Source organism: Podarcis gaigeae, assembly GCF_964106915.1.
Source record: "Podarcis gaigeae genome assembly, chromosome: 13".
NCBI classification, from domain to species: Eukaryota; Metazoa; Chordata; class Lepidosauria; order Squamata; family Lacertidae; genus Podarcis; species Podarcis gaigeae.
The window spans coordinates 45389256-45411929 of NC_139689.1; the positions used below are offsets into that span (position 1 = coordinate 45389256).

General features: G+C 42.2%; 1 protein-coding gene across 1 annotated transcript in view; it reads left to right on the forward strand.

The window, feature by feature from the left end:
• Positions 1-277: 277 nt before the first annotated feature.
• The window catches only part of MAP3K3 (mitogen-activated protein kinase kinase kinase 3), a 38208-nt gene continuing 15811 nt past the window's right edge, over positions 278-22674 (forward strand). Inside the window, exons 1-7 of the mRNA XM_083709383.1 lie at positions 278-779; positions 13274-13395; positions 15051-15125; positions 16414-16454; positions 19805-19904; positions 21244-21357; positions 21747-21867. Of these exons, the coding sequence (XP_083565509.1) occupies positions 776-779; positions 13274-13395; positions 15051-15125; positions 16414-16454; positions 19805-19904; positions 21244-21357; positions 21747-21867 (577 nt within the window). The 5' untranslated portion in view covers positions 278-775. The remainder of the gene's footprint in view (positions 780-13273; positions 13396-15050; positions 15126-16413; positions 16455-19804; positions 19905-21243; positions 21358-21746; positions 21868-22674) is intronic.

Below are 22674 nucleotides of genomic sequence, written 5' to 3' on the forward strand. Positions count from 1 at the left end.
CATCGGTTCTGCCCTCCCCCCAACAAAAGCCCTGTCCCCTCCAACCAAGTCCTGCCCTCCCCACCCCCAACAAAAATCCTGGCTAGGCTGATCTTGTAGTTGTTCACGAGGATAAATGTCCCTTTCGAGACTTGGGACCAGACTGCCCACGTGCGTTTGGGAGGGTGAAAGAGGAGGTGGGTGGGGCGCAAAGGGAATAGCCTGATTGGCCGAGATCTTCCTCCTATTGCCCGCTTCTCTCGTTACAATTGACAAGTTGCGGCAGAGGCTCCGCCTTACTCCGCCAAAGCGCACGCGCGCTTCCTGCCTTCTCTGAGGGACAGGGAGTTAAAAAAAAAACCGTTTCGCGGGTGGGCGGTTTTGTGAGTGCGCGCGCGTGTGTTTCAAGCCAAGGCAGCGCGCATGCGCGAGCGGTTACGAGGCTTTGCCTCAGAACCTCCGCGCCGAGAGGGGAGTCTTTGCGTCGCCGAAGGAAGGAGTCGAACAGACCGACGGAAGGCGGGCGCGGGAGGAGGAGGAGGAGCCGCTGCCTTGCCTGCCCGTCCGCCCGCGGCCTTCGGAAGGACTTGGCCGAAGTGGGCACCTGAGGCCCAAGCCTTGGAATGAGGCGGCGGAGGCGGAGGCGGAGGCGGCTGTTGTGAGGGAGGAAAAGGAAGGAAGCGGCGCGGAGGGGAAAGACGGAGCGAAAGAAGAGCGGGCGGCGGGGGGCGACCGGCTGACGGCGCCCACATCCCCAGAGGCGCTTCCCCCGCCCCCTCCCCAACCGGCCGCCAAGATGGGTGAGGGAACTCGGCCGGTGGCCGTCGTGAGGGGAGCTGCGGGCGTCAGGCCGACGACGTATTGACGTCGGGGCGGCGTTGGGGGGGAGTCGTCAAGGAAGCCCTGAGGGAGGGGGGGCTGCCTTTAATAGGGATGGGGGGTTAAATATGTTTAATAGGGATGTGAGGGGTTAAATAGGCTTCGCTGAGGCTGCGCGCGCTTTCCTATTGAGGGCAGCTCGGAGGGAGGTAATACCGTGGGAGGAAGTCGGTCAAACTCGAGTAATAATAATAATAATAATAATAATAATAATATTTATACCCCGCCCATCTGGCTGGGTTTCCCCAGCCACTCTGGGCGGCTTCCAACAAAACACTAAAATACAATAACCCATTAAACATTAAAAGCTTCCCTAAACAGGGCTGCCTTCAGATGTCTTCTAAAAGTTTGGTAATTATTTTTCTCTTTGACACCTGGTGGGAGGGCGTTCCACAGGGCGGGTGCCACTACCGAGAAGGCCCCCTGCCTGGTTCCCTGTAACTTGGCTTCTCTCAGCGAGGGAACCGCCAGAAGGCCCTCGGCGCTGGACCTCAGTGTCCAGGCAGAACGATGGAGGTGGAGATGCTACTTCAGGTATACTGGACCGAGGCTGTTTAGGGCTTTAAAGGTCAGCACCAGCACTTTGAATTGTGCTCGGAAATGTACTGGGAGCCAGTGTAGGTCTTTCAAGACCGGTGTTATATGGTCTCGGCGGCCACTTCCAGTCACCAGTCTAGCTGCCGCATTCTGGATTAGTTGTAGTTTCCGGGTCACCTTCAAAGGTAGCCCCACATAGAGTGCATTGCAGTAGTCCATGCGAGAGATAACCAGAGCATGCACCACTCTGGTGAGGCAGTCTGCAGGCAGGTAGGGTCTCAGCCTGTGTACCAGATTGAGCTGGTAGACAGCCGCCCTGGACACAGAATTGACCTGTGCCTCCATGGACAGCTGTGAGTCCAAAATGACTCCCAGGCTGTGCACCTGGTCCTTCAGGGGCACAGTTACCCCATTCAGGACCAGGGAGTCCTCCACCCGCCCGTCTCCTGTCCCCCAAAAACAGTACTTCTGTCTTGTCAGGATTCAACCTCAATCTTTTAGCCGCCATCCATCATCTCCAGATGAGTAGCATCATCTCCAGAGTAGCAAGGAGGACAGGCAGTTTGTTTGGTTTTCCCTGGTGGGAGGGGGGAATCGTAGAGTGGGAAGTGATCCCCGAGGGTCATCTAGTCCAACCCCCTTGCAAAGCAGGCATCCTGCCCGCAGCCATCCCTGAGTGGGCTCAAACCATCAACCTTACAGCCAGAGGCATTGACCTTATGTTTAGCGCTGCTATTTGGCGGGGTCTGGTTGTGTTAATGGCCCCATGATAAACTGCTGGAGGGCAACAGGTGATCTCCATCCTTGAACTAGCTAAACTTTTGGTTTGCAAGCACCCGTTGTTGAAATGCTTTGAGGAGACAATCACAGGCAAAGTATAATAGTGTTCTCTTTTCTCTGTTTGTCCTGGCAAGGATCGGGTAGCTTAGTATGTCTTGTTACGTTTTTGCTGTTTTATTTATTTATTCATTATTTCACTTTATTTGTTTCGTAAAATCTACACACCACTTGATTGTAAGGAGAAGGAACTTCAAGGAGATGAAACAATAAAGTTGAGAAAAATCTAGACAGTACTTTTAAAATGTTGGTAGCTCAGCAGGTCTTGAGTTCTGAAGAGGTTGCGGATGTGCTATTCATTTTGTTAAAGGAGTTGCCTAAGGCATATAACACTTTCAGTCAGATTGGGGTGGCTTGCAGGATGGATGAAACTTGAATTTTGGTCTTGCAAAAATCATGTATGTATTAACCTCCCTATGCTACAGTTTGATACACACTAAATGTGTTTGTGTGAATGAGAGAGAGGAGATTGTATTTGAAAAGTACTCCAAAGGCTCTAGTCCACTTTGTTCACATTTTAAGTGAAGTTGTATATGATTAAAGGAGGTAATAGCATAAAAGTTATTTTTACTCCTTTGTAGATGAATAGGCTGGAAGTGTTATACTTTTAAGTGAGATACTCCTCCGAGGTTGGCATAATGTAATTTGTTGTGGTTCGTGTGAATTAGCTGAATTCTGAGCTTTGGCTGTTTTGCATACTACCTGTCCTGAAAATATTAAAATATGCAAACTGAATCTGTTGGCTAATGCTACAGTGACCCAAAAGTGGGATGCACTCTGAACTCAAAGAGGAATGAACTGGTGGGAGTTATGTTCTATGGGAGAGTGACACATGCTCTCTGCTTTAAAATCTAGGGAACCTTCAGAAAATCAGTTCTTTGTGATATGAGGAAGCATGCATTTTCCAACAAAGTTGGCATTGCCCTAAAATTACTTCATCAGGTATAATACAAGGTGTTTGTTCAGATTCAGCCACAGGTTATAGATGACACCATTACTTGAAAAATACATTGAAGGTAATAAATCTTGTAGTGTTGGTCCTGTGCCTATTAGCTGGGCATAGAAATGGATCCACTCACTGATAAGAAGTGTGTAGAAAAGTGGACGCTCACCTAAAATACAGTATGAAGAGGACTGACCATGCTTTTTAGTGTGTGAGTAAACCTGTAAGCAAGTACAGTGGTGCCCCGCAAGACGAACGCCTCGCAAGACGAAAAACCCGCTAGACGAAAGGGTTTTCCGTTTTGGAGGCGCTTCGCAAAACGAATTTCCCTATGGCGTTGCTTCGCAAGACGAAAAAAATCTTGCATCCCCCCGCGGGTTTTTTCCGCTTTTTTTGCCCTTTTCTTAAGCCGCTTATCAGCTGTTCCGCTGATAAGCCGCTTAACAGCTGATCGCTGGAAGCCGCTTGACAGCTGTAGCGCTAATCCGCTAAGCTGTCAATGGGCTTGCTTCTCAAGACGAAAAAACCGCTAGACGAAGAGAATCGCGGAACGGATTATTTTCGTCTTGCGAGGCACCGCTGTACTTTTGTCATCTGAAGGGATTTTAAAATCTACAGTGCATATGCCTCCAATATGGAAAACCTGAATTAAAATCATTCAGTGCTCCTGTGATGACACCTGGTTATATTGGTGCCTTGATCATTTGGGGCTTGCATGTTGGGCTTTCCTCTCGCAAACATTCAACTAATGCAAATTTTTGTGTCTGGATGGTTGGAGACAAAAACCTGATCTAGGTTATGGATGTGGTTACATTTTCATAGCTGTTAGGTGGTTTTGCAATATTTTAATTTAAGAGGCAACTGTGTGGTCTTGTAGGTGCTACTTAGTCTTTCTGTTAATCATCTTAAATAAAACAATAAATAATTAAGGATGCAAGGGAGGCCTTGCTAAATTGAGACCAAAGGTTCAATCTACCTCCCATAGAGTGCAACAGAACTTAAGTTAGTTGGTAAATTTATATCCTGCACTTCAAAAAAATGTGCAGGGCAACTTACAAAACCCCAAACTAATGTTAACAGCATACAAAATTATAGCAGGGGGGGGAAACAGTAGAGAAGAAGTAGAAAACCAGATCAAATTGCAAGCTGAAGTGTGTATGTGTGTTAAAAAACAACAAATGGGAAGATAAAGGGCTTCAGTTGGTTCACCTGTTGTGCGTGTTCCTGGACAGGGATAGCCTAGCCCAGGGGTCAGCAAACTTTTCCAGCAGGGGGCCAGTCCACTGTCCCTCAGACCTTGTGGGGGGCCGGACTATATTTTTTTTTGGGGGGGATGAACCAATTCCTATGCCCCACAAATAACCCAGAGATGCATTTTAAATAAAAGCACACATTCTATTCATGTAAAAACACCAGGCAGGCCCCACGAACAAACAAGCCAGAGATGCATTTTAAATAAAAGGGCACATTCTACTCATGTTAAAACACACTGATTCCTGGACCAGTCTGCGGGCCGGATTTAGAAAGTGATTGGGCCGGATCTGGGCCCCGGGCCTTAGTTTGCCTACCCATGGCCTAGCCACAGTGATCTGGTAACTTCATGCTTGATGTATATTACAAGTTGAATCTATGTATATTTACTTAGAAATGAGCACCATTGAGTTTATTCTCAAGTATTGGAATCAAAATATGGAGTTGGAAACTGTTAGAAGTTAGGCTGTGTTCTATAATTGGAATACTGCAGTTTTCTCCCATTCATGCTCCCCCTTTGAACAGAGAGAGACATTTATTCAGGTTTTTTTTATTAAAAAAAACAACCCCAACATAAAACCTTCTGGGTTTATGGAAGGGGTAATCAACTCTGACAGGCCATATGCATTTTTTATGTTGACAGATTTTGGATTCTTGCGCTGTGGGCTGTATACAACAAAGCTGCTCAGTTAGTACAAAGATTCCCACCTTTGCAACAGGACTTTTCTACCCATGCACTGGGGGGGGGGGGGTTTCCCTTCTAGAGCAGATTTGGAGGGGATGCAAGGAGAGTAAGTCCTTGCACTAATGAGATAACTTCATTGGATACAACCATATCTATTAATAAGAAAGTGGCATCTGTATATTATAATTTAATGTTGTATTGGATCATTTCTCATGCATGCTGTTGAATGAGGAAACAAATACTGTAATCATTCTGAGTTTCATTATGAATTCCAGTTAAAAGTATATAAAACCCAGTTTAGCTTTTCTCAGACCCAAATGATTGATATGATTGAGAGTTCAGTGACCCGATTTAGGGGGGGGAATGGCTTGGAAGAAGATGTGGAAAGTGACTTTTTAGGCCAGTCTCCTCTCCAACCGCCCTATTAGCCCCGTATAAAGAAAATCTTTAATAAAAACAATTTAACAAAACTTTTCCTGAGGACTGTGGTATCCTCCTGAATTTGGTGGGCTGTTGCATAGGGTTGAAGAAGGAAAGGGGATCACCTCAAATTGGTGGGAGGCACCTTCCATGAACAGAATGCTATTTGGTCATTGACAATGCTATAGACATAGCAAAAGTAAAGTAATAAAAAAGCTTAAATAATACAACACATGGTTGGAGTACTCATTCATGCAAGTAAAACACATCAGTGTTCCAATAATAAAGTTGCTGAAATAGAAAGATATTTCCATGGCAACCATTTTGCTTACCTTCGCTGAAAAAAGCAGGAGGTCCAAACTAATTTTCCCCAAAGGTGACTAATGTTCAAAAGACTACAACCTAATTCCAATATATAATTTTTTTATTTAACTATTTGTGAAGAAAATCATGATAAAATAGATGGAAACCTCTCAGCCAAAGTATTCAACATTGGCCTGGAGAGAAATGTAGAAAATACGCTCAGTGTGCAGAACTTATTTCTACAGCCTTAAGTAGACAAACTGCATTGCCAGTGCTGAAATTTAGAAATAACTTTTAGATCTTGAAAAAAATACCTACAAACATAGTTAAATTACAGGAAGTAAAGTGAGTCGAGCACTAAATTGCATTTTCTTGCCTGTTAACAACCCTAAAGACAAAGTTACTTGTCTAGCTATGACAGGCGTCAGTTTTTTATTTCAACAGTTGAGTTTCCTCTTTCAACATTTCAGCCATTTTCAGGGATTTCCATGATATCATTTCTTTATAAACTACTTGCAGCCTCATACTTGGTGTTGCTTTGAAATTATAAGAAAACAAAACATCAGTGGAATTTAAAAACAGTGCAGTTTGAAAGTTTCAGTCCACCATTTTGATTCAGAATGGTGCCAAACATAGATGAAAACCTGCTTCTTGATCTCAGAAACCATCTTAAGGATATCTTACAAGATCCAAAAGCATAGTAGATAAACCACTTTCCAAAATATATAGTAGATCTGGCTATCTTCCATTTTAGACTGAGTTGTTGAATCCATTAACAATAAGATAAATGATATTAAGCTATATTCACAAAAGTTAGCAAACAGGATTTTTAATTACCTTTATTAGCTTTACAGTTAACCCTGTAATTGATTTAGATTTATAATTATAATTACAGCGGTGCCTCGCAAGACGAAAATAATCCGTTCCGTGATTCTCTTCGTCTAGCGGTTTTTTCGTCTTGAGAAGCAAGCCCATTGACAGCTTAGCGGATTAGCGCTACAGCTGTCAAGCGGCTTCCAGCGATCAGCTGTCAAGCGGCTTATCAGCGGAACAGCTGATAAGCGGCTTAGCGGCTTAAGAAAAGGGCGAAAAAAGCGAAAAAAACCCACGGGGGGATGCAAGATTTTTTTCGTCTTGCGAAGCAACGCCATAGGGAAATTCGTTTTGCGAAGCGCCTCCAAAACGGAAAACCCTTTCGTCTAGCGGGTTTTTCGTCTTGCGAGGCGTTCATCTTGCGGGGCACCACTGTATTCCAAGATCCAAAGGTAGATTCCAGTATTTCTCAGTTTTCCTCTAATGTCTCACCCTCCTTCAGTATTACATTTTTAACAGTCTATTTCTGCCAGTAAATTGGAATTTAGTGCACTTTCTGTAATGGCTTAAATGTTTAAAAACATAGTATACATTGCAAGGTCAGAAGCATTTATTTCCATGGATAAAGCCAAGTTTGGAAACATGGGTTTGAGAATGTCATTCTTTATTACATAAAAGGGGTCAGCAGCACCTCAAATGCATTCCTTTTTCTGCAAGAAAGAAATTTAACTTTCCACTACAGTGTTGAGATTCAGGTCACAATCATAAGCACACTGACTGCAAAATAAGTTCCTTGAGATTTACCTCTGAGTAGATACACTAAGTATTGTGCAGTTACTCATCTACTTTTCCAATCTGTCTTTTAAACTTACAGTCTACAGTAATAGCTCTGGTTACGAACCATCCTCCTTGCGAACGCTTCGGGTAACGAGCTCCGCTAATCCATAAGTAGGTGCTCCTGGAAGCAAACTTTGCCCCAGGATGTGAGTGGAAGTTGCACACCAGAGGCCCAGGCCTCATGTTAAGATGGTTTCAGGATAAGAACGGACCTCCAGAATGAATTAAGTTCGTAACCGGAAGTACCACTCTATAAAGATTAGTCTATTATAGAGCAACAGCTTGTTTACAAATAGCACAGTATGATTTTAAAGAAATAATGCTTGTTGTCATGAATGTGATTCACTTTCGCATGAAGATGTGACAGTTGTTTGACATAGTTGAGTAGTGCTAGCTCTGTTTGGTTTATGTCATTCAGCTTCTCACTTAAACAGGATTTGTGGTGATGATGATGAAGATGATTTATTAAATTTATATACTGCCCTTCATCTGAAGATTTCAAAGTGGTTCACAAGATAATTAGGGCAGTTCACAAGATAAAGATCCCATCCCATAAGCATTTGCACTTCAAATAACATCATAAAAGCTTGTCCCTACTTTGCTATATCATGGAATAAGCCCAATTGAACACCGGGAACTTGCATCTGTATAAGCATGAATTGAAGCATAGAGTTAATGTATCTGTGGATTTTATTCATTTGAAACTACAGCTGTCTATTTTGTAGGAGGTTCCCAGGTGCCTTGAAGCTTGACTTTTCTGTGTCAGAATTCTTGTAAGACAAATAAATGAATATTGCTCAGTTTTCCTTTCTTGCACAAGCATAGTGGTCTGCAGGCTTCCGGTATTTACAAAAGTTCTGGAAGTGTTTCTACTCTTGTTAGTTTATAGTTTTGTTAGTTTGCATCCTTGTTGAAGAAGAAATGTTGAGTTCTAAATGTTAACCAAAATAAACATTTGACACAACACAGTAGCTTTCCTTGTATGTACCAGTTCCTTTTTATCAATGATATAAAGTGGAGTGTGGATTTTAAAACATGAAAAGCATTTCCTGAACAACATCATTCCAGCACAAAGCTGAACTGTTTCTCCCAGACCTACTGGAGACCTTGCAAAATTCTGCCTCTCTACACTGTTCAACAACTGCCAAACCTTCATTTATAGTCATTTCTGGATTATCTGTTCATTGTCTCAAACATGAAAATGAATCCATGACATTTGTCAGGTTACATGTATTATTTCCCTGATGACCTACTAGAGAAAGCAAACAAAACTTCCTTGGAAGGTATACTTTGACTTCTATGCAGGCCTTAATTGTAGCTGTACATGAAACAGGGGAGTGGACAAGTATAGCTTTTCATGGGTCAGAAAGTTAATATTGTAGACCAGCAGTTATAAGGAAAGCACGAAGAAGCATTTGTGTCCATCACTGTCTTAACAAGATGCTGTTTTAAATGTTCCTTCCCCCACCCCAGAAAGTCAGTTCAGCCATATTACCTTATGTTCTAGGTTTCTTGCAATACTTTGCTTTTTTGTAAATAATGATTTTTTGCATTGGAGTGCAAAGTTTATGTTGGCCATGTAGGAGGCGGGTGGTAGAGGAGCATAAGATTAATATACAGTATAGAGCAGTGGTCGGCAACCTAAGGCCCATGGGCCGGAAGCAGCCCATGATGGTCGCTTAACCAGCCCATGAGCTGCCCCTGAACCAAGCCGCCCACTCGGCGAATCCCCATGCGTCTGTGCATGTCCACGGCGCCGGAAATCACTTTTTCGCATGCCCAGATGCCTAAAATAGCAAAGAAATTCACTTTAAAAATACAAAATCCTGTAGTTTGGTCATGTCAGTTTCTAATAGTATATTGATGGGAACATTCAGGTCCTTTGTATAGTAGAAAATTGCTTTACTGACAAAACCATGTATGATGAAATGCATTTTACTACATAGATAATGGATTTTTTTGCAGTATAGAAGCTCAGAAATCTAATTTGTTCTCTGTCTGTGATCTAAAGCTAATCTGGCTGAAAGTACATTACAGGTTCCAATTCATTGAGGTCATCTGAGCAAGAGTAGACATGGAGAACAACTTCAAATGCAGATGCTTTAGTTTGCCTTGAAGACACAAACACAACGGTAAACACCCCAAAACCCTGTGGTAAATAATCTTCCCAGGAGACTGGGAGTCCATCTCCCATGCTTTCTGGTGTGCTCTACCGACACATCATCTCCTGAAGGTCTAGAGAGACCTGGAAGGCATGAAGGTAGCTGGTTAGCATCTTCATCTTCCACCTGAGAGATAAATCAAGGGAGCCATTAGAGGTAATAAGGATTCCTTCAGAAAATATCAGTCTTGTTCTAATGAGAACAAGAAGGAACACAAACTTAGCTAAAAGAAATACAAGCTGACAGCAAGGAATGAAGAAGAAATTGAAGAGCACATTCCTAAAAACATTAAGCTCTCTGGCCTGTTGGACAGCTCCCCAGTCTAGTTGGTAACAGAAAAATCAAAGCTACACATGAGTGGTGGCAGGAATGGGATAACATGACATTTGATACTAGATCTGTAACTAATTGCAGATTAAGCAATTCGCTTTTTAACTGGAATTCAGTTTGAGCCCTCCCTTTATAACAAGTGGGTCTAGAATTGCAGCCATTGAGCAATTGACAACCCTATAGGAGTATAAAAAGAGCTGGTCCTTTTTCAACACGTGCTGGGGCAGGCTAATTTGTTTTCTGTGGAGGAGGATGGTCCTGAATACATTTTTGAGTTAATACTCATGGTTTGTGACCACAGATCTGCATCTCTGCAGCAGTGAAAACCTTGGGCCTACTTGATATAATTGAGATTGCATTAAGTGTTGCCACTCCTTTGGCATGTCTCTAATATATTACTTCACTTCCCCACTTCTGATTTATGCAGCACCTGGCATAGTGCATCTTCGGTGGTACATCATCACATATTCTGATGATATACTTTTGCAAAACCTCTTACAATAACTCTGCCTTTTGCCGTGAACTGCAGGAACCACTTTGATGTAGTATTTAGAATGTTGGACTAGGGCTAGGCATACTAAAGTACTAGGGCTAGGCATACTAGGTCCCTAAAGTTCACTGTGTGATCTTATTGGCCTAATGTACCCTTTATTTATTTACATAGTTATAAGGCCTATAAGCAGCTTCCAAATGTAAAAACCAATTGCGCAACATGGTTAAAATGCACCATAAAAATGCAAAATTGTTAAAATACACAGTGAAACAGTTCCATTAAAATATGCAGTAAAACAATCACATGAAAACAGCATAGCAATTTAAATAGGACTGGTTGAGAGATCAAGGGAATGCCTGGGTAAAAAGTGTTTTTTCAATACAATGGGACCTCTCATTTTTAATCTGGGCATATATTTCACAACGTCAGTGCCAGCATTGAAAAAGCCCACCACAAACCAATAACTAACCAGGTTACTCTTCTTGATCTTAGTGTCTTACTGGACAGTGAAGAGGAATCCAATCCGAACATGAAAATGGGATCTGGGAACCTGCCTTGTTTTTGCAGCATTATTTATGTAATTGCCAGCACAGCTTCACTGTAACCATACTGTAACACATCACCCAATAAACTTTCTAACTTCCCAATTACTTTTTGGAAAAACCAAACCAAAACCCCTTAATTTATATTCCATACTGCAGTTGTGAGATGTTTACTTGAACAGCTGGATTTGCAAAACAATTATTTTGACACTGGGCTGCTAATATGATTGCTTATATAACCGTTATTCTAGTACCTGCTGGCAGACAGACAAGCAGTCTAACACACAATCCTATATGTGATTATTCAGATATAAGTTGCATTGGGTTTGGTGGGACTTGTATCATCACTATTGTTAATAGGGATCAGTGAATGCATAAGAGACACAGACTATGTAATCAACTATATGACTGTAGTGCCTCTGTATATTCTTTGATAATGGATGAGCAGGCCATTGAATAAGTATTTTGAAGGGTTTCCTGTAATTAGTGAAACAAGATATTGACACAGTGGCTGTAGATCTCTAGTGGAATAAACATAGAATACAGTTGTACCTTGGTTCTGGAATGCCTTGCAACTTGAATGTTTTGGCTCCCAAACGCTGCAAACCCAGAAGTGAGTATTCTGGTTTGCAAATGTTTTTTGGAAGCTGAATGTCTGACGCAGCTTTCACTGCTTCCAGTTGAGTGCAGGAAGCTTCTGCAGCCAATCGGAAGCTGCGTCTTGGTTTTTGTACATTTTCGGAAGTCAAGCAGACTTCCGAAACAGATTCTGTTAGAGGACCAAAGTATGACTACAATAAAAATGATGGATATGGCAAATAAAAAGACATGTAAAAGTAGAAAAATAAAATACAGAGACAGACGCAGGGTAAAAAGCCCAATAAGCTACAGAAAATAGCCAATTCAATCCCAGTAAACTACAGAAAATACAGTGCCACATTCAGTTGTTGCATATGAGAAGAAAAAGGTGGGCCAATTTAGTTCTCAGTAAAACCTCTCCACATACTTGTCTGTAGAGCAGGGAGTTTAGTGGGCTGTTCAGTTGAGTTCGCATAGGAGAGAAATCTATACCACATCGAGTAAAAAGGATCCATTTTCACTGAACCATTAAGGACTCTCCATTTATATGTCAGGTGTTCTGACAATGCAAAGCAAAGACGGTCTAGCTTAAAAGCAAAATGCAGCCATGTGCTCTTATTGAGAAGAGAAGATGCTCAGACTAGTATTTAATATACATGACCAACTGTTTACTGCAGATTGCATGGAACTAAGATGTGACCTTGTTACCATTCTTTAGCATTTAATGCCTCTAAAAAGTCAGTGGAAGGCAGTGTTTGATAAAATGTTCTGACAGCGAGTCATAGTATCACATCAAAAGGTTTTGGAAAGTAGGTAATATGATGGTATTGGAAAGGCTTTACAAAGAAAAGACCTTAGCTTGATGTGTAGAGAAGTGGGAGAACTGTTCCAGGCTTTGGAAGTAGACTTGCCAGAAGATGCAAAAGCCACAAATAGATTAACTGAGTGGAGGGGTAGAAGTACAATAAGGGAAGATAGGGGCAAGGATGGAGAGGTGAAAAGCTTTAAGACCTCAGTGTTGTTGTGCAAAGCAAGAGGAAACCTGAGTTGAAAGTTAAAGAGGTTAGTTTCGGGTGTACCAGCACAACAAAGTGGTTCTCTCCCCACCCCAGTAGATAGTTAGGAAAAGGCAAATTTTGACAGTACTGAAGAGGAGGAAGCAGAGACAGGCTAGGATAGATGCATAAGCGTAAGAAATGGAAAGTGACCCTAACTAGCGTTGGGTAATATTGAATCAGTCTAGTTATTTTTGAGATCCAAATGTTTAAAGGCAAGTGTAGTTTAGTGTTCAGTTATACCTCGGGTTAAATATGCTTCAGGTTGAGTGTTTTCAGGTTACGCTCCACGGCGACCTGGAAGTAACTGAGCGCGTTACTCCTGGGTTTCGCTGCATGCGCAGATGCTCAAAATGACGTCATGCGTGGAAGCGGCGAAACGCGACCTGCGCACAGTCGCGTGTTACGTTTAACTCGGGATGCAAACAGGGCTCTGGAATGGATCCCGTTCGCATCCAGAGGTACCACTGTATTTGCAAGGAATGTAAAACATCTTTGTGTGATGTGTATTGGACTGAGAGAAGAAAGAAAGAAAGAAAGAAAGAAAGAAAGAAAGAAAGAAAGAAAGAAAGATCCCTCTCCATCCAAATGTTGTCTGCTCAAAAGAATTCCTCATTTATTGTTACAGATGAACAGGAGGCCTTGAAATCTATCATGAAGGATTTGGTTGCACTCAAGATGAGCCGGCGCCCCAGATTGTCTGGTTTTGAAAGCATGAAAACCAAAGACTCTCCACATTCAAACAGACAGGTAGGTAGTATGTTCCTGAAAGCTCCTGTTTTGCCTGCCTTGTAATTGGCTGTTATTAACATAATGCCTACTGAGCCAAATGGATTTCACAATTTTATCCTAATAAAAACCAAGGCAGGTCAGAAGGTGGTGCCTTATGTTTGCCGTTTGTTGGGTGGTCTTGTTATTTAGAAATTAGAATGTTTGCTTTGGATTTTCTTCTCCTTTTCCCTGCCTCTGATTTTAGCCTTCCAACTGCTTTTCTTATTATTGCACAGGTAATTTTAATTTTTCCTTCATCAGCAAGCAGGAGACCAGGGCAGCAAAGAATTATCTCCTACTCCCACAGATGGCAGTGCCAGCTACTGCTCCTGTGCTTTTATTAAGTTTTTTTTTTCTTATTTAAATTGTATACCACCCTGGGAGTCTTACACTAAAAGTGTATCTTATAAATAAGCAGTCTAACACAGAGAGAGAGAAAGTGCTTTCTGCTCTTGCCTTCAGAGAAACATTCCTGATTATTGCAATAATAAATGCTCCAAGCCTTCATGGTTAAACTCCTCTTTCATTGCTAAGCCCTTTGCTCAAAATCTAATCAGTGGCAGGAAAACTCATCTGCCAACTCTTTTGAGATTTTTTGACCGTAGTGAAAGTTCAACATAGCTATTCAAACTTAATTCCTTTTTTAAAAATTTTTTAAATGAATTTTTATTAATTTACATCAAAAGAAAAAAAAACATATTAGTTTCACATCAAAATTTCACAACTTATTCCTTTTCAGGACTTCCTCCAGCTTATCCGTAAATCATCTGTAGTTATAATTTAAGTTACGCATTTCTTAATTTTATATTGACATTATTTATATCTTTCTTTCTATTCCCTTTAGACAATATTTCTTAGTTTTTCACAGTGCTTCTTTAAATCCCATTAGCGTTATCTGTCCCTCACTTATATTCAAACTTAATACCTTGGCCACTGCAGATGCCTTCTTTCATGGAGAGTCCTTCAGCTAATACTGTAAACCAGGGCTGACTAATGTGTGCCTCCAGATGTTGCTGAACCACAACTCCCATCAGCCCCAGCCAACATGACTAATGGCAAGGAGTGGTAGGAATTTAAGTTCAGCAGCATCTGGAGGCACACAGGTGAGCCACCTGTGCTACAGCAACTATAATTCCTCTTATCCTAACGTGAGCGCTAAGCCTTATTTTGGACATTCTTTTGCTGCCTGCTTTTCTTGCTTCCAGACAGAGAATGTGAAATTCTCTGGTCAGCAGGTTGGAGAGCAGGCAGCCTCACTCACACTGGGAAGACAGGTGATAGGAGAGAGTTGTGCTTGTGTGAGTGCAGTCCCAACCTCACCTAGGCACCAATTTGGATGCCTTTCTGTCCAAAGAGTTGTCTTTTTCATGTTTCGCTCCTGTTTGTCATGGTTGGTTATGTAGCTTTCCAGATGGCTTGGATTATTAGTAACATTGATTCTGCTGAAATTGAGATGAGTCTCTTCCTTGCAAATGAGGTCAAGTTTTTTTCTGCAGCTCCATCTTTTGGACAGGGTGCAGTTATTGCTTGCTGCCTACTCTCCTGCTTGCTGACCAGAGGGGAACATAATTATAAGTCCAGCTTTCCCTGTTTCATTTACAAATGTAACATTGTATTTTTTCTTCCCATTTAAGAAAAAGCACAGTACCAGCAACTCAGCTGTCCTGAGCAACCAGTGTGTGTGTGCAGCAGAGGACAAAAAGGCTCAGGTAAGCAAACTTTTTCCCCGTCCTGTACTGTTAGAAATTGAGGAGACATTTATATTTTTAGGTGTGTGTAAAATATGTTAAGGGACGTGGGTGGCGCTGTGGGTTAAACCACAGAGCCTAGGACTTGCCGATCAGGTCGGCGGTTCGAATCCCTGCTACTGGGTGAGCTCCCGTTGCTCGGTCCCTGCTCCTGCCAACCTAGCAGTTTGAAAGCACGTCAAAGTGCAAGTAGATAAATAGGTACCGCTCTGGCGGGAAGGTAAACGGCGTTTCCGTGCGCTGCTCTGGTTCGCTAGAAGCGGCTTAGTCATTCTGGCCACATGACCCGGAAGCTGTATGCCTGCTCTCTTGGCCAACAAAGCCAGATGAGTGCTGCAACCCTAGAGTCGGCCACGACTGGACCTAATGATCAGGGGTCCCTTTACCTTTACCTTTAAATTATGTTAACAAAACAAGCAAACAAGAACATTCCGTGCTCAAACCTCCTACCATACCCAACATGAGGAGGCATGCATGAGATATACATTGAAAGGAACCTTGGGACACTTCGTTCAGTGGGGCTATAGGTTATGAGGAAGCTGTGGGGTTCATAATCCTTACTCACATGTGACCTCTGGCCAAGACAGTGCCAAGACTAGTTGCATGGCTGAGATGCATGCCTCCCCTGTTGTGCTGCATTTCAGCTCCAATTTTTCAGAGATGTAGCAATCTTTCCATGATACCATGCGGGGGAGGCTAAATGAATTTCCTCCACATTTATTCCAGTCCACACTCTCCAAAAGCCCCAAAGGTTTTAACATTCTGGGGTCTAGCCAGCAGCCACCTTGAGAACCCCCTTCTCCTTCCTTACGGGACAACACAGAAGAAGGTCTGGTGCTCCTCCTTCAAAAACATTGGCCTCTGATTTCACCCCAATAAAACCATCCATATTCTGAAGATGTGGATGATATTTTTATTTTTTAAAAATAACACTTAGCATCAGATTTAGTTTGACCCACAATCTGGAGCGACATGCCTTTTTTCCCTTCAAAATTCCAAAGTGCCCCGAGACTTAACCTCAGTTTTGCCATATAGTCTTAAGGCCTGTGTTGGAAATTACATTATAGCTTACCAAACAGGGTTCATGAAAGGGAAGAAATTAAAATTAACTGCAGAGTAGTTACAGCAGATCCAAACAAATTCACAACTTCTGCTATGTAGTTAACTCACTAATATATTTTATTGTTTTGTGGAAGGAAGGAAATGCCCAAACATATAGCAGGTGAACTAACAATCTCTTCTTTTGCAGAATGACATCCGGATAAAGTTTGAATATAATGGGGAAAAGCGGTAAGTTTTTGTCTTCTTTTCACATACTTAACTATATTTTGGGTACATTTTGTGTGCTTAGTATAATTTGAATCTGGTTTTAATGAAGGGATTAGTTGTTTGCTAAAGAATCTTGATAACCGGTGATAAATTAGAGGAATCAACATCCTGACTAATACAAGAAATATCCTGTTGCATTCTTTATAAGGTAGTTGAATTTGGAATCCAGTAGAAATTGCAAATGTTTACGATACCCATTAGATAACCTGACTCAATTTGTTAGGAGAGCAATGAAAAATAATACAGAATGTACTGTTTGTTTGTGTGTATTTGATTTGTATTTTTTATCAGCTTAAGTAACCATTTTTATTAACAATCATTAAAAATACATAAGTAGGGTACGTTAGCAGGGGTAGTGCTGAACAGTAGCCTTTCTATGGACTTCCAACTCCTAGAATTTCTCTCCTGCGTTACAATATGTTACCGAGTTTGGCTCCTACACGCAGTGACCCTAATGTATCCTTATTAGCCTGAGCTGTTTTAATTATTATTATTTATTGAATTTATATACCACCCTAATTAAATAAACAGGTGTCACTTACCCTCCCCTAAAATGTCACCTTAACTCACCTTGTCATTATGACACCAGATGTGGCTCCCTGTACCTCCCTGTCATACATAGTTAAAATTAAGTGATATTCGGAGAAGACACCTTGAAATCAGTGGCTGTCCATTGATTTCAGTAGGCCTTCTCTAAGGAAGAAACATTGGGAGGTATCCAGTCTTAAAGTTCTAACTAAGTAAGAAAAGGGTCGGAAAAGATCTGCCCATGTTTTACATAAGAACATCAGGGTAGCTCATGCATTAATCCACAATCTTGAATATATGGCCCAAATGTGGATCCCTGTTCTTCTGTGGGGTTATGCGAGGGAAGTACAGAGTAACTGGTATGGAGACTGTTTACCTCCTGATCTGTGAACACCAGCATTATAGTTTTAAGATGTTGGTTGTGCAGAGCCAACTTCAGTTCCTAGGCACAAACATTTTATGTGTGAGTCCTGTGCAGACGTACCTGGGATGCAGGTGGCGCTGTGGGTTAAAGCCTCAGCGCCTAGGACTTGCCGATCGAAAGGTCGGCGGTTCGAATCCCTGCGGCGGGGTGCGCTCCCGCTGCTCGGTCCCAGCGCCTGCCAACCTAGCAGTTCGAAAGCACCTCCGGGTGCAAGTAGATAAATAGGGACCGCTTACCAGCGGGAAGGTAAACGGCGTTTCCGTGTGTGGCTCTGGCTCGCCAGAGCAGCGATGTCACACTGGCCACGTGACCCGGAAGTGTCTCCGGACAGCGCTGGCCCCTGGCCTCTTGAGTGAGATGGGCGCACAACCCCAGAGTCTGTCAAGACTGGCCCGTACGGGCAGGGGTACCTTTACCTTTACCTTTACCTTTACCTGTGCAGAAATATTCCAGATTTCTGGGAGCATTTGATATTCTTGTCATAGGATGCGAGTAGACATTTCTGTTTAGAAGTCCCTGTGAGTTCAATACATGTTTATTTGTCTTAACCTCTGAGCTCAATACAACTTATTCCCAAATATGGTGACCTCCAGGGGTTAGTCCAATTCTCATCAGCCCCAGTCCACATGGCTAGTGGTCACAGATAATGGGAGATGTCGTCCAACTATATCTGGAGGGCACCATGTTGGTTTACATTCACATGTTTTGTAGGGATTATACGTTTGGGGGCAGATGCTTTCTGTTTCAACCTTTAAACATCTGGTGAGGACTTTTCTATGCTGCCAGGCTTATGCAGACAATTAATAAAGTACATTTATATAATAGTCGATGGACTCTGATTTTAAATGTTAACATGTTTTCATTAAATATAAATAAACTGTAAACTGCTTGTGTTTTTTAAAAAGATATGGTGGTACATAAATATTTTTAGGAATCAGAATAAAAGGCCAAGTGCTTGGGCGTGAATAGCTTAGGTAAATTAATTTCAATGGATCTTGAAGTAAAACCTGGCTGAATGCAACCTTCACTTTGAAATTCAAAATGACAAATATGTACAAGCAGCCACACCCAGGAGATGCTACATTTCCAGTAACATGGGGGCACTGGAAGTTCATCCTTGTCAACAACAGGAGCAGCCTGATCCACGCTGCAACACAGCACAGTGCTGCAACTAACTTGGAAGTGAAACCCCAGCCCCCTTAGCGATCATCTTGTATGTTTTCCTGGCCAAGCAGGTGTCTTTGAAATGGGGGACTCGGCAGGGTATGGCTGTCTTACATACCCACTGAAAAGAAAAGCTCAATTGTATGCAAGCAGTAATTATGCAGCTATGTAAGACTTGCTCTCAAAATGCATTTCTATGTGTTTGATTTCAGCAAAGCTGCCAGATCTGACCACAAATATTTAAGTCGGGAATGGTCTGCCTAAAATTACCCCAATCCATCATGACTTTGCTGCTCTAAAAAAACCCAGTGGCGGGGTGGGGAAGCTCAAATGCTTATGCGTGTTTAATGAGCTATTTGCCTTTCATAAGGAGTTTCAGTGCAGATGTGAGCCAAGCTATGTGCACAGTGTCCAAGTATTATAATTTCAGTTTATTATTGGATTGGTTTCTCATTACTGTATAAAAAATGTTGTAGACTACTGAGTTGTGTGTGGGGTTTTTTTTTTAATAATGAAGACAGCATTTTTAGATGGTTGCACATAGTAGGTTTTTAAGTTAACTTTGCTTTCCAACATGCATGTTATGGAGAGCTCAAGCAATATTCTTTGAATGCTTGGAAGATCAAGTACAAAGCGTAGATCTCAAAATAATAGTTAACTTACCAAAATCTGCAGCGCCAAAAATGGAGAGCTGGAGGTCCCACAAAAATAGTAAACTGGTTTGGAAAAATCTGGACAATTATAAATATGATCAAATAAACATACTATCAAAGAACCCAAAATGAACATTAAAACAGATTTTTTGAACTATGGTCACTATTTATTAGGCTTTGGAAAGTCAAATTTCACAATTAGTATACAACCATATAATATTTTTGCATTACTGCAAGGGTATCACACACATGCTGTATAGAGTAGCATATGTTTATTTTTCTTAATTCTGTTTGCTTGCTTTTTCGTGTTTGTTGTATATTAATGTATATACTGTTTATATGCCAGAATATCTTCTAAATTGATATTTTGTCAGTTCTCATGCACAATTATTGTGTGTGAAGCTGATGAGCACCTAAGAATCTCAGCACATGGTTGGTTAACAGTTTAGGGAAAACACTGCTGCTTATGTAATTGCTTTTGTTGCATGGATTGTTTAGAGCTCATTCTTCTTGTATTATCAGTATCTTTCTATCTCATTCAGAATTATCGCTTTTGCCCGGCCTGTCCACTATGAAGATGTGCAGCAGAAAGTGAAAACGGTTTTTGGGCAGCCGCTAGATCTCCATTACATGAATAACGAGGTACCAAAATACGCCCACATTTTGTTCTCAAACAGTGCTATTCAGATCCAAGGAGAAGTACCACCACTCTGAAAAATCCAAACACCTTGGCAAGGGTGGGGGCATGAAAAGAGGCAAAAGTAGCTTTTCACATGGACAACTAACACACTTGCCCAGATCAAGGTAGTCCCACGAGGGGACAATATTACCAAAGAGTATTGGCAGCTTGCAAGTGTATTTGTGGGCTGAAGATATGAGCCCTTTATTGGCTCCCTTTTCAGGTGGCAGAGCAGATGGAAACCTTGCCCGTTCATTTGAACTACCGCAGTCTGCAATGTGGCAAATAGTTGTACTGTGTTGTATCCAAACTTAGTCATGCTTACAGAATTGAGTTCATTGAGCCAACTCCAAGCATGACTAAGTCTGGATACAACCCACTGACTTACCCTTAACAGGAATGTTTTTTAAAGATTAGAACGAGATAGTACATAGCATTTGAAACACTTGAAATCACTAAACAGATGTTAAGTACAGTCATACCTCGGGTTGAAGTAGCTTCGGAGCACATTACTTCCGGGTTCCGCCGCTCGCGCAGACGGTAAAAATGAGGTCATGCGCAAAAGCGGCAAATCACGACGCGTGGGCGCGGGTTGCATTTGCTTCTGGATGCGAACGAGGCTTCAGAACGGATCCCATTCACGTCCAGAGGTACCACTATATTGTATCTGCCTCAGGAGAGCAAGGAAAATTATTAGGGACGACTCACACCCCGGCCAGCACCTCTTTAATCTCCTGCCTTCGGACAGGAGATACAGAAGTATAGTCAGCCACACCAACAGGTTAACACCCGTGGGCTGTTGGGCTGCTGAATGAAAAAAAAAATAGTGGTTCAGTTGACTTCCAACAAGCACACAGAGTGCTAACAAGACTGAGTGTATGGGGGGGGGGGGCTCGTTTAAATGCACTGCACACAGGTGGAGTAGTGACAATAAAGGTCTGTTCTATTCTCTCCTCTCTCTGATCCCCACTCCACCCCTTCTGAGACGGTTTTGAGTTTTTTGCAGTCTGTATCAAGAAGATTGTGTGGGTGGAATATTACCTGCCCGCAAAAATAACACAACCAGAAATATATCCGGATATTCAGGGGTACTATAACTTGTTTACAGCCTTGAGCCTTTGTAAGTTTAATTCAGAGTAAGTCTGTTAGTTCACTGAGCTTACTCTCAAGCAGGTATACATAATTCAACCTAAGAGCATTTAAATTTCTATCTTGCTGTCTCACTTTTTCATCCCTTTGTTGCCTGGAGGATTTAAAATGTAATTTTTTTACTAACTGAGTGCCTGGTTTCTTGCATTGTAGTTATCTATTCCTTTGAAAAGTCAAGATGACCTCGATAAGGCAATAGATCTGTTAGACCGAAGTGCAAATGTGAAACGCCTTAGAATATTACTGCTGTCTCAGGACAGAAACCACGTAAGTAAAAATAACATAATGTGCTGCTGTCTCATTTTTGCTGTAAGCCCTTACCAGTTATTAAGCAAAACAGCGATGCCTAGTCCACAAGGTGGGTTTGGTCTCCTGTTCCACTCAGAGCCTTGTTGCAATAAATCGAAAACCCAACAATGGAAAGCAGGCTTTATCATCCCAGCTGGAAAGCAAAGGAAACATCTGTAGAGCCCACTGTTTTGTATAGACCACCAAACTACATGACCTGACCCCCGAGAGCAAATGGGAATATATTTCAGACTGCATTTCTAGTTGCAACGATCCTTTTTTCCTCCCTGGGCTGCTTGTCCTTGGAATTAAAATATTAAGTCCCTCCAAACTCAAATTGCTTATTTTTTTTTCTCCCTCCCCAACAGACCAGTTCATCATCCCATTCTGGAATGCCAAAGCAAGTCAGAATCAAAACTTCTCAGTCCATGGGAGATGTGAACACTGCCTTCCAGCCACCCGAAACCAGAAGCAGGCACTTGTCCATCAGTGAGTACTAGTGCCCTGGAAGCCAAAATTTTGACATTAATTTCAGTCTATACTAGCAACAATTCTGTTCTTCCAAACACTTTAGGCTGTGACTTACAGCCTCTAAAGTTTCCCTTTTTTATCAGATATTTGAACCGTCATTTTCAGTTGAGCACACATACATATACATGTGGAGAGAAACATTAAGAAATCATAAGAGGACAATTCAGTCTTCTAGGACAGTCTCTTGCTGCTGACTTGAAAGTCAACATTATGAAACAAAAAACCTGAGGTTTTAGGTGTCAGGCCCCCATCCCCAAACCCAATGACAGCAACTCTTATTTGAAAGTAAGGAAGAGGTCTTTATTCAGTCTAATAGCAGTACATGTCCACAAGCAAACATATGGTCCAGGAGTCAAGGTTCTAAGTTACATGAGCAGGGCAAGTGGTTCATATCCTTAAAGGAAACTGTGATGTTGTACCAGCGGTTGATATGCCCTTCCTGCCAAACTTTTAAAGATGAGAGTGGTGCAAGCTCACTCGCAAGACTCTCTCTGCCTGTGGTTTTGCTATGCACACATATGCATGGTCTGTCAGGGTGGGTACATCTGATTCGCCTTCATAAGTGGCACCTGACTCTCCGTGACAATACTGTGTTGTCCAGCTCTGCCAGCACTTCTTCCTGTTCAGCCTCTCCCTCTGGCTGGCCGAAGTCCGTCCTTCTCCCGGATAAGGTTCTGCAGCAGCAGCATGGGAGAGAACCAGCAGATCTTCTTCCTTCTCTCTTGAAACCAGAAGGGGAGGACCTTCCAGCCCCCCATCTGCTGC